We start from the raw sequence: 13,017 nt of genomic DNA, 5'->3' as shown, positions 1-13,017 counted from the left end.
TGTCTTAGTCATTTCACTACAGTCTGAGTTCTCTGGGAAAATGGATCTAGTGCCCATTATCAGTAATGCATCTTTATGCAAATCTTATTGAATTGTTCTGCATTACTCAGCTTTGGAGGTTGCAACTTGTTCTGAAACATCCTTCTTCTCTATAAGGGGATTGAGGGTGATCACTTTGCATGCAGGAATACAGTACACTGCACCTTCCTTACCACAACCAGGATGTTGTGTTATGGCAGGTATATATAGGACACAGGGTGAGTCATTCCTGCAAACAAGACAGGAAAAGGTAGATTTTAATGTCTCAAATATCATTTTGTGGTTTATTATCCCAGCTGGAAAATGTCACGTTATTTATTTTATTTCTGGTTTGCTCCGACTGGCGACATTCAGCTGTTTGTTTTTCTTTGAAGTGCTTGCCAGTCCTCCGTTGGCACTGGGGGTCTTTGTAGTGGTTTTCACATTTTGACTGGCACCTGAAGCAACCAGCAGCAGGCCTGATCGGGGAAGGTCACATGAAGTTTTCAAGAAGACAGAAACTCAGATCCACATCCTTGCAAATGAGAGTCGACTGCAGGAAGTTTCTGGATCCCTGAAAACGCTGACCGAAGGAGAATAAGACTCACGTTCAAATGCTGTATGGTTACATTGTGCTGCACTTTGTGATCATTTCTCACATGGCTGCTGACTGAAGACAAACAGCCCTTGATTCTTATTTTTCAGTGGATAAAGTGTTTCTTTTGTTTTTCTTGTCCTACTCTCCTGCATTCTCACTTTGAACTCACTACTTCTTTCTGCTGACAGTGTTGTGTTTCCTTCATAGTTGAGCGTAGGCAGGCTATCAAATTCTGGATGCTAATGTGATGATTAGCCAGTGGGCCACACACACACACAAGAGGAACACAAAACAAACACAAAAGCACACTAACTTACTACAGAGAGCTGAGATGCTTGGGGTGCTTAAGGTCCGATGTTTTGATTTGTAACTAAAACCCAAGTCACTCCGAGGGCCCCAAATCCCTTAGCTGAGTAAGTCCATTCCCGCGCCCCACTCTATTGTTAATGAAGTTTTCTGGAAAGTTGACCTGTTTGCGTAAGTGCAGCGGGCGGTGAGTCTGTGCAGAGCCGAGCGGGGGCCTCTGGGCTCGTGGGAGGAGGCAGGGCTGCGGGGCAGGAGAGGCTGCGGACGCTGCCGCAGCCTGCGTTCCTGTCTGACCGCAGCTCATCTGAAAACCATTTTGAAGTGTTTATTTCTCTGCCTTTACTATCAGTTGGTAGGACGTCATTATGGTAGGATGAGGAGTGGGCAGTCTGGCCAGCTTTCTGTCTTGAGATTCTGTCTGTTCAAGGATCTGGCTCCCTGGCAAGAAAAAAATACCTGTAATCTTTTATATTCCCTCATGACACAACTAGAAAAGACGATTTATATATGACCTTGAACTTATTTTCCTGATATAGCAGCACTAAGTGTTTTTGTATTCACAACCTGAATGAGCAACTAGTACAAAATCATGTATTACTACAATATGGCAGTTTAAGAAATACACAACCAACATTTATACATTTTGTAGGTTTTGTTCTTACATTAAATCCTTGTGCAACAAAAATGTTTTACATCGATAGTTAGTTTCTAGTTTGTTAAGTACCAGCTTGTCAATAATGAAAACCATTCATGCATAACAATGAGTTCAACATGTAAATGTTAATTGTAGCACAACCTTTTTGTGTTCCGCCCCATCCAGGCTGTGATTGGTGGTCAAAAGATGCATTGACAAAAGGCACTGATGAGGTTTCTCTTAGTTCCCTGTATTCCCGGCAAAATCGTAGGATGCTTTCTCTTCTCTCTTCTTTTAGTGTGTCACAAAAACGATCAGCACCTGGTGGGGTAGAATTTTACTTTCAAAGCTCTGTTGTGTCTTATCTGATTCTGTTTGTGTTCTCTTTGTGCCTTTCGGAGCCAGGCTTTGTAAGGTTTATGTGATGTTATGTAGACTAGCTGTCAACAGACAAAAGTAGGCAGGCGAGAGTGGGAACAGGTGAGCGTAAAGTGCCGCCTGGGTAATACAGTTTATATAGGGCCATTTTGAGTCGCCCAAAGAACCTGATATAGAGAGGACAGAAACGAGTACCGGCCGCTTGTCAGACATGCTGATGAGCAAGGAAAAGTAAAAGGAAGAAAGGGTAAAAAGACCTTAGTTCATTGTTTTTCTGCGAGATCCCAGGATGCATTTTCTTCTCTTTTTTTGTGTGTGTCACACACGATCAGCACATGGCAGGGTAAGATTTTGTGAAAAAGCTTTCATAAAGCCCCTGTACACCACTAAACGGCAGACAGACAAAGTTAATTGTCTTGCTAGTGAACATTGTGTAGTCATTAGCAGCTAAAGAGCAAAATTTTTCCCTCAGGAGTTGGTGGAGACCAAAACAGAGCTAAAAAATAAAGGTGAAAGCTACATTTTGACATGGCTGTTAAATGGCTGTTGAATGTTGCTCCATGTCTGAATAAGCTGTAACACATTCAACGTAACAACTTCATAAGCAAGCCGCTTATCAAGAAATGCCCCCACACTGAGGCTTGACCCCCGGGTTCATAGCCACTCCTGCCACCAGACCCTTAAAAACCTCCTTCATCCCTCCGTTCTTGACCCCTTCATCCCACTCCCCACAACCCCTCCATCATAAATACACCACCTGAATAAACTACCTTTTCATACCTCACATGGGTGTGGTCTTTGTTAGTGAAACGTAGCTTTAAACATGCTCTGCATTTGTTTTGTAGGCTCAGACATGTAATTGTGTCGCACAAACTCATCTCATTCAATGACATTCACTGAGATTTTCTGCTTCTTTCCAAACTGTACATTTAGTGTTTATGCACTCAGTAAGCCAAAATACAACTATGTATTATCAAACACCCATATTTTCCACTTCTTGGTTCTTCCCTTTTTAATATGTGTCTAATGACCCCATAAACCTGTCACTGGATCAGAGCAGATGAATTAGCTCTTTACATGGAGAAAGTTGTGCCTCGCTCCCCCACAGCGAGGCGGCAGACACTTGGAGCCTGGGAGAGCTGCTGGATGCTGCAATCTTGGTTGCCTCACAATTTGACAATGCCTTTTGTTGGATGTGAGACAGAGCTCAGTGATGCCTTTCCTGTCAGAAAAGCGACAAGTTTTTTCTCTCCATGATGTGGACAATCCAGCCCATGTCAGAGTCCCTTGATTCTAGTACTGACTTTTATAGTTCATCCATCACTGCTTTCTTTCCACCTCTTAAATCATTTCACTGTCCCACTCTTCCTGGTATTTCCTCTCAGAATTCATCCTTCTTGTGGCTCGCCTTGCCCTGCCTGACTTCGCTCCTCTCTCCACTCTCCTCCACCCCTCCTACATTCACTTATAACCATGAGCATCATGCCCGCCTGTCTCATGTGATGCAGGCGTATGGTTTCCATCACATGTAATAAAGGAGATGGAGCCTAAATCAGGCCACACATGGAGCTGGGGTGGTGTCGGTTTCCTGCAAGGCCCCCGAGCCGTCCCATGAACTCAGAACCCCTTGGCCCCAATTCTGCACTTCCTCTGATTGCGTCATTGGCACATACAGACTTGAGGGGAGCGCAGTGGGCATGCTGTAGGATGGAGAATATTCTCCAAGCTTTAAAACAGTGAGTTATTAGTAACCATGCAGCCAGGACCTCCGCTGTGAGAAAGCTTTTGTGCATTGGCTGTGTGTTCAGCGTGTCCACACAGCACCTCGCTCTATACATGTTCCTTTAGAGGACAATCTGCCCAGAAGTACACTTACAAGAGCTGTTAGTTATGTAATTTTTCATTTCTGTGTCTATGTTTTTTTTGTTTGGATGTTCCAGACTTTTGTATGAAGAGATCAAAATCACTTTTTCTTTGCCGGGAAATCTCCTCAATCCCTGCAACAAGTCACAGCAAGTTTAATTCTGATGCGTTCTAGGAAACTTGGCAGTAAGAAATCACCACTGATGGAAGAAGTATTAAAATCATTTACTTTAGTAAAAGTAATAATTGTTCCACAGTATAAATATACTCCTTTACGAGTAAAAGTACATTAGTATCAGCCACAAAAAAAGGATGTTAAAGTAAAATGAGGTACTCAACTCAAGTAGAGTACCTCAAAATTGTACTTACATACAGTACTTGAGTGAATGTACTTAGCTTATTTTCACCACTTGGGAAAGGACTATTTCTTTAAAATCAAAGCAGTGATGAGAAGCTTCTGAAAGTCCCTGATTTATGTTCACCAACACTGAATGTCATGCACCAGTACACTCGTTTACGCATACCGTAGAAGCACATGATGCAGTGCAGGCCACCTCACCGTGCCACTGAGAAAGCTGAGCTGCGTATGAGTCATTGAGCCATCATCTCCCTCCTGACTGTAAAACATCTTGGCTTAGATTACAGTGCATCAGAGATCTTGTAAAACTTCTTGTTTGTTTCTGTTTAAGTAATGAAGGACAGGTGGCTTGAAAGATAAGCGCTTTAAAAAAAAACACACAATTGGAAACAAACAACTACAGTTTTGTCATTAAGTCTTTGTGATGTAACGAGGTTGTAAAGATGCATTTACTCAAGCACTCGACTTGATACAGTTTCGAGGCATAGAAACTTTAAGCCACTTGTGTAGAATTTTTATGTGATTATAGTATCTTTTAAATTATTCTGAGGGAATACGTTTTAGTTTAAAGAAAAAGGAGACAGTTAAGGATGAAAACTGGAGCAGTTTACGTGTTTTTGGCATCCAGTCTCCCGCAGTGCTTTTTTATATACTACCACTAGGGGGCACCAGTGTCAGTAATTGTTAAAGCAACAACAAGTGGCTTTAGGTATTTCCGTTTTTGTACTTTTTGCTACTCAGCATTTTATCTTGCAGCTTTTATTACTAGTTACCTTGCAGGTTAAGATTTTGGATTCTAAAATGTATAAATGTCACTCAGATAAAAATGTTCTAGTTTTTTCCCCATGTTCCCTACTGTGTTGGTTGCTATATGAGCCAGGTCCCATCTGAGCGCTGATTGCGCCCCTACACTGCCCCAAAATATATATATAATATAAATATATGTTTTGCAGATAAAGAATCTTGCATTTTTATTTCTTGCAACAAATAAGTATGTAATTTAGACAGTGACCAGCAAAAGTTGTACTGAACGCAGACCGAAGACGAAAGATCCGGCTCTCGGAAAGGAACGAAGCCATAAGATCCGGCTTATTCGAAGAGTCGTAATTCCCATCACTACTTAAAGTCAGCGTTGGTTTATTTTAACCCTGACTGCAGTCGTACCTAACCAACCGCGTGTTTATTATTGTAAACATGGTGATGAAGGTCCCCTAACTTTAAAAAAGTACTTAACCCAGACCAGATCTTTCCGTAAACCAGTTGTTCTCAAAGTGGGGGGCCGTCCCCTCGGGTGGGACATAGAAGTGTGGATGTTGAGCTGACATGATGTTGCATGAATATGATCTATCTGTAGCATGGCTATCTTGCTAATCTGAATCATTTGTTTACTTTAATCGCCTGTATTGTTAATGATTGAAAAAAAATAAAATCCAGTTTTGCTAATTTGGGGGAGTGGGGGCATGAACTTTTTTTCAGCTTATGAAGAAGGGGAGCGTGACAGAAAAAGTTTGAGAATCACTGCCCTAAACCAAACCAGTCATATTTGTGCCTAAATGTAACCATATGCACAGCGTTGTCGCATCATAAAACTAATTTACTTTTGAAACAGCGATGATGTCAATTGTGGCGTAATATCAGAAAGCGCTGTGTCATTCAGGAGGGATTTCATTTGGATGCCTTGTTCTTTCTGCCTCTTTTTCTTTCTGTCCTGTCCCTGGTGATCCTTCTTTGCTCATTTCTTTCCCTTTTTCCAATTCTTTCTCTCTTTTAACTTCCTTCTTTACTTCTTTCTGTCCTTTCCTTAACAATGAGTAACAGTTTAGCTCTTGCACTGTGTAGTTTTCTATACAGGACTTTCAGGAGTATTATCCCATTCTTAGATACTTTAACTTAAGTCAAGCTTTGAGAACTCCTCCACCGCTGTAGTTTGTCTTGAACTCCACTCTTTGTCTGGTGCCAGGTATAATTCACTGATTCCCCTCTTGGAGTAATCTGCACTGTGGTTCCTGGAAAGAGGTTGAGTGTGTGTGTTAGGCAAGACAGGGATCCAAATTACGGTTTGTGTGACCTCAGCTCACAGATTTGTGTTCTCATCCGTTACTATAGCGTCCCTTCTGCTATTTACAGTAAATAAACATTGTCTTTTAATGAGCGAAGCCCATGTACCGGCCATGCTTTGCTGTGGACATTGTTTTGGCAGATCAGGGGCAAATTAATGGCCATGTTGTCATGAAAAAGATGATATTTGGGTAATCCATTGTTTCAGGAAGTCAGGCTGGTTAAAAACACAGGCTTAATTGTCACTAGGTGCACACTGTCCGGATGGTCTTTCAAAAATAGAGGTTTTGCAGGAACAATGGGTGACTGTATCCAGCCAAAACACACAATGACAAGAGAATATATTCACATCTGAAAACCCACTTCTCTTTGTCTTTGGAGCATCATTCTTATTTTGCTTTGAGCAGCTAAAGTCTTGTTTTCAGCTTGTGGTCTCAGCATCCTGGACGATGGTTATTTTTGCGGTTGTGGTCGGTCAGATCCGACTGTGTCTGACTGCGAAGGGGAAAGATGACGAATCAGTGTATGATTTAATGATGAGCAGCCAAACTGAAGGAAAGTCTCTGATGTTAAACTGTGAACAAGGAGGTCAGTGTTTCGCGTATGTTTTTCCACAGCCTGCCTCAAGTTATTTTCTTCCTAATTTTTTTAAATTTAATATAAGAACTGTGTCACTCTAGAAGCTGCTTTTTTTAACTGAAGCAATTATACATGTAGCCAAACTTCATACGCTACAGACCTCAAGATATTTTATCCATGTGTTAGGATTTGTGCATCTGGGCGCTGTTAGTGTGATAGATATTTGAGAAGGTGTGAAAGACATTTGTCCTGACTGTTTCATATGCATCTGGCCCTTTGTCTTGTAAACAGACAGGGAATATGGAGCGATGCCATATCCCAGATGTGGTGCTTAATGATGATGTTTGATTTTCTAATTTGATTTCATTTGGAATCAACACCTATTTGAGTTCCTTTAATATATTTCCCAATATCATTTTTTATGCATAATTTAAGCCTACTGGATTCAGCTTTTCTTAGCATTTAAATTTTGTTCATCATTGAAACACAAACTGTGTCAAATTTAGCTTGAAATAACTTTATATTCCTGCTATAGCAAAATCCGATTTAAGCATGGTTTTGATCATTTACAGGTTAAAAGACGCCTAGTCATTTAATTTCAAACTGGGCTAAACTTGGTTGAAAAGTGAGTTTTGTAGACGTCAACAGTAACATATAATCATTGTTTTCAAAGGATTTCAATGATTACCTTTCGACATGTAATTAGGAGGTGCTTCACAATGAATTATAGTCATTTAAATGCCGTTAAAGTTAAAGTTAAAGTTGCTAGTTACTTACTCCTTAAAACAAGTAATAATATTACTTTACTTATTACTGTGTATTAAAAATAACTAGTTACGTTAATCCATTACGTTACTAAATTACTTTCATTAACCGTCACCAGCTAACCACCATCACCAAAAAGTGATGTCACCGGTTGAATTATACATATAAAGCCAATTCTGACTATTGAACTATTCTGTTATTCTGCACATTTATAAGTGTGTTTACAAAGCATACTTTCACACTACATTCTCTCCTGGCTAGTGCATACATCATTGGCAGTAGTGGTCGGAGTTTCTTTCTACTTTCTTTCTACTTTTCTTTCTACTAGTTTCACGTTGCTGTGATTCAATAAATTAGATGTAGAATTGTTTGGTGTTTAAAGCTTTTTCCTGGTCACACAAAGTTTGCAACAGACAACAATGTTCTTTGCATCTTAGAATGTGACACATAATGGCAATATTTACAGCTGTCGAAAAAACGCCTCGGGCAGTCGTGCATTCACGTCAAGGACAACAAAACAGTGTTCTGGTAACGATGTTTTGTTGTTGTTGTTTTGTTGGTGTAACGCAGTGTTACTTGGATTAGTAACTGTAATTATATTACTGAGTAACGCGTTACTGCCCAACACTGTTGGTCACTGACAGTAAGCAGAATAACTAGGCTAACTATTGAAGCTCAATAATTTTTTGGTACTGACCAAAATGTCTCCAGAAAGCAAGTACCGAAAGCTGGCATCAAGTGTTTGCTACGGTTCACACTTTTCTATACGTTCTCTTTGATCAAACAATATTTGATTTAATTATTAATTTAAGGTTAAACCTGCATTGGGGAACTTTTGTCTCCCCTTCTGGCAGTTAGGGTGACTACTCAAACACCATTGATGCATGCTCATGATGTATGCCAACAGAAATAAAAAGACATTTCTACGCTTTCAAGACAATAATCTATTATTTAGGTAGAGTAAATGTTATAGCTACACAGCCTACTCCAAATATTTTATGACAACAGTAACGTGACACCATTTCTGCCCTCAGTACCTTCTTTTCTCTCTTGCTGTCTAACAAAGAAAAGCTACACCAATGGTTATATGTGTTTGTCCACCGTTGATCGCTTTCTTTTTTCTTTTCTTTTTTTTCTGTAATCCTTCCTCTGAACCCAGAGTTACTTTTTTATCTGGAGCATCAGAAACCTTTCTTGGATGCAGGCTCTGTCATACTCCTAGTTGCTATAGCTGACTCCAGAGCCTTGTAGAGAGAGAGAGAGAGAGAGAGAGAGAGAGAGAGAGAGAGTTTAGGTCATCTCCATTCAATTTTAATTCAAGTGGATTTATTGGCATGACTGCATACACTATAATGTTGCCAAAGCATTTTAACACAAACTACACAATCATACTAAACAAAATAAACAATAAATTATTCTCAATAATAAAAACAATAAAAACCTTCTCTCCATTAGACCTTTTTATTTGCAGCAATGGCTGATCGTGGCGCTCTCTAAGTGGCTCTGGTATGCTCTCCATTCAGCTCTGGCAAATCAATCATTGCTGGTTGATGTGCAGCACATAACTACTGGTGCACCAGCACAGGAATGTATCCACAGAGATTTAAAAACTGTGGTATACGGCGAAATACAGAGAGATTTACCTGGCGGTCATAGGCTTAATCAACATTGTATGAACTTGTTTGGAAAGGGCTTCCATGTAACAGACTTTCATTTATATGGAAAAGCCCTGCACTACAGCTTTAAGACTTTGTTAATTTGGCCAAAGTGCATGCATGGCTGTTTATGTTTAGGAAACATGTAACATTAAATAGAAAGGGGAAAGAGAGAAAGAGAAACTCATTCTCAAAGTAAGGTATGGTAAAAAAAAAAATTTTTAACTTGCACAACACAAACCAGTCAAATATAATCTGAGATTGGTTCTGTACAATAAATGAATTTGCTGACAGCTTCTTAATGGGAAGCTAAGAACCCCTGATATCTTCACTTATGCTGATGACATACATGTGTATATAGACATTACAAGGAGCAATCTGAAAGGGACAGGAAAAACAGATGATTGGCACAAAAAAACACCAATATTATCCTAAAGCCCACACAGCAGTCCAGTCCAGCATCTGTCTCTTTTCCTTATTTGTCCTGCTCATCCAGAAAGAGACCCACTGGGAAATGAACAGCAAGCAGGTTGAGGCCCCTGATGGAGCCTCAGACTGGTGTGTCGACACTCTGGGGGTGAAAAGATTACAGCTGCTCCATCTGATGTCTGTCCTCTCTGTGTGCTCAGAGAGGAGCTGGAGGAGCTGTGAAACTCTCTCCTTTGTTGTTGTGTTGTCGGCCATGTGTTTTGTGTTATGCCAGGTGTCCTCCCTATTTGACAGCCAACTAAAAATTCTCCACATATCCACCAAGCATCTGAAGCTCATCAGTAAAGTGTGCACTGAAACGGAAAAGCCTTCTGCCTGTGTAATAGTTTATACCCTTACAAAGTGTTTTGGTATCATGTCAGCGCAGCAGATTTGTAAACACTGTCAATGTGTTTGGTTTGGAGCAGCAAATTGGAGCAGCAAATTTGAGCAGCAGCGCTTTGATTACTGTGAACTGATGAACTGATATGATTGCTTTATTGTGGAAGCATGCATGATCTGACACTTCAAACATGTCAGGAGTTATGAATGATTCAGAAATGCAATCATTTATCATGGCTGTATTCCCAGAGAGCACTTCTCTGCTTACAGTTGAACCAGTGGCGAGGGAAGACTTTGGTAACTACTGATGTTTCATACACAGCTGTGTTTGTAAGCCATGTCCGTGCTTAGTAACTGGCTCCACACGCAGAGCTGGAGCTGGGCTCTTTAAAGACAAATGGCTTTCAGGCTTATACACTTCTTAATACATTTTAAGGAGCCCATTGGGGCATTTTACATGATTTGGACATCCCTAACCCATCAGCCATGCTTTGGGGCGCTAAAAGCTTAGGTCATTCTCAAGTATTGGTACAATACATAAGCACAATACTCCACAAAGATGTTTTTCTCCTTTTTCCACAAGTTTTGTTCTCTATATCTCCTCCTTTGTTAAAAAACAAATCTGCACATAATAACCTGCTTGCTTTGAAGATTTTGGTGAAAAATCACAAAAGGTCAGGAATGGTTGATTTTGTTCATGTGAAAATGTAATTTGATGACATTTATAGACTTTTTACATTGTCATTCTTGGGGACACATGTTCGAAGTAGAGCTGGGCGCTAGGGCCAAGATGAGTGGGGGTTATAACCACCAGTAAGCCTACAGCATTTAACAATGCATAAATTAGTTTAGCAGCTAGCAGACTTTTCCTTGACTCATAGCTTAACAAATTAAATTATTTATACTTTCTTACTCACCTGGTTAAGCCACTGCATCTCCCGACAGAACATAATGGTTTAATTTAAAACAATCTTGATACCAATTCCTTAGACTATTTTTTTATTTCTAAAATACCTCAAACCTAGTTGGGCATTTCTGTACTGCAATTTCTTGTTACTTATCGGCCGACATATATACCAATGTATATGTAATAATATCGGCCAATACAGGTCCTGGCTGATTGGTAATTTTTGGAAACAGTGCAGCTTTAGGCAGAAGAAGTTAAGTGGGTCTGTAGTTTGGTCTGTGAGGCCGTGATGTCATTTGAGTTGACAAACAATCAAAACCTTGGAAGCATTACATTCAAAACTCAGTTTTTGCATTACTTGCCCATGCTATTTACGGTAAATCTCATGTTCTGTCAGGTTGGTTGGGCGCTGAGGAGAAGACTGAGTGTTTAACTGAAGTCTAATACTCGGTGGTCATTAACAGTCCCTTCACACCCATAACAACGAGTCAAGTTGTTAACTTTGGCATCTAAACTCCCGTTGAGACCCTGACGAGTCAATCAGCGCTGCATTTTTGTTATGCAGTTTAACTAAATGTGTTGTGAAATCTTTGGCACTAAATGGTCCCTGCTCTTTACAGGTTGATGAATAATGATTGTGTGATTGACTGGCTTTCAGAGGGTGCACTCTTTGTGTCGTTGAATAAGAGCCATTCCTTCATTTTGCAAATGAGAAGTGAGTTTTCATTCCAGGTACATGAAAATCAGAACCCCACACACACAACACACACACACACACACACACACACACACACACACACACTCACACTATGCAACCGCAACCTTTCCACATACACACACAGACACACACTTCCTAAATTTAAATGAAATGCAGCTGTGTTCCCGTCAGCACAGTGGATCTCACCACTCATCTGTCATGACAGATATCATCGGAAAGAAATATTCCACAAGTGTCCCAGCTAGCTAAGGCCTTTTAGTTTGACTCCAAAGTCAACTGACACAGCAAGAAGAGAACTGAAAGGTGCAGATTCACAAAGAGGAGCTATTTTAATTGTTTTTATTTTTTGCACAAAAGTACATTACATATGGTTTAATGGTTTACTTTCAGAGCTTATTGTGTAATACTCAAGTGTGGTTATGCTTAACTGAGACATCGACTGAAAAAAGAGGAAGTTTGCTGAGTGAAGGCTGAGTTCAGGAAAATAAGCATGTCGCATGTGTAAACAAGTCGGTGGGGGGGATTGTTTATGTGTCCCCTGCCCCTTCACCACCCGGGCCCTACGGGAACTGCTGGACCCTTTAATGTAGACTCCAGGGCTGTTTGTCCAGATGTGGGACTCCTGGACATGGAGAGTCCCTAGCTAACACCAATTCTGCCCATGTGTCCTTTTTAGACCTTACTGCTCCAGAAGAATGTGCAATAGGCAGAATAACGTATTCAATCATGTCGTATTCTTCATTCTTTTTACACAGGGATCCAGGAGGGCACTCAGTGCACTAAGTGTAAGAATGAATGGGCGCTGAAGACATCCATAGCTCTGCTCTATGTGCTGTGTACTCTCCTCACCATTGCGGTTGCTGTGCTTGGATATAAAGGTAAGACGAAGCTCCCTTGAGTCCAGTAAGCTACACTCTTCTGTCATTGTGACCTGATGGGTACAATTATAGGGGCCAACGATGACAAACATTTCTAAACATCACTTCAATGATGCAGTGTGTTTTCTAAAATGTTAAAATGATTTGCTTACAGAGTGCTGAGAGAGCGGGCGTCCAAACATATCATTTGGTTTCTCTTTGTGCTGCCAAGAAATAAGAGCATTGCTGTTTGAGTGTCTGAGCACACTGAGACCTCGTGTTTTGTTTGTGTTAGGGAGAGAAGGAGTTCTACATCACAAGAGTGGCCTTCTGTGCAGCCGAGCATGACACAAATGTTCTCTGGCAATGTTTCTTTGTCATTATTTAAAGGCAATAGATTGGTAATGGAAAATATAAGAAGAGGACTACCACACCTGTAAGAAAACATTTCTCTCAGAAGTCACTTCTACATACAGATAATGGGTCAGTTTAGGCTGTTTAAAGACTCACATA

General features: G+C 40.5%; 1 protein-coding gene across 1 annotated transcript in view; it reads left to right on the top strand.

Annotated features, from left to right (window-relative positions):
• The window catches only part of LOC119911093 (collectin-12-like), a 39,576-nt gene that overhangs the window by 17,395 nt on the left and 9,164 nt on the right, over positions 1-13,017 (top strand). The window contains exon 3 of the mRNA XM_038729951.1: positions 12,403-12,525. Coding sequence (XP_038585879.1) covers positions 12,403-12,525 — 123 coding nt within the window. The remainder of the gene's footprint in view (positions 1-12,402; positions 12,526-13,017) is intronic.

The sequence above is a fragment of the Micropterus salmoides genome, unplaced genomic scaffold (assembly GCF_014851395.1).
Source record: "Micropterus salmoides isolate LMB-PRFRI ecotype aquatic unplaced genomic scaffold, ASM1485139v1 Ms_hic_scaffold_1, whole genome shotgun sequence".
NCBI classification, from domain to species: Eukaryota; Metazoa; Chordata; class Actinopteri; order Centrarchiformes; family Centrarchidae; genus Micropterus; species Micropterus salmoides.
This window is presented reverse-complemented; position numbering and strand designations above follow the sequence as displayed.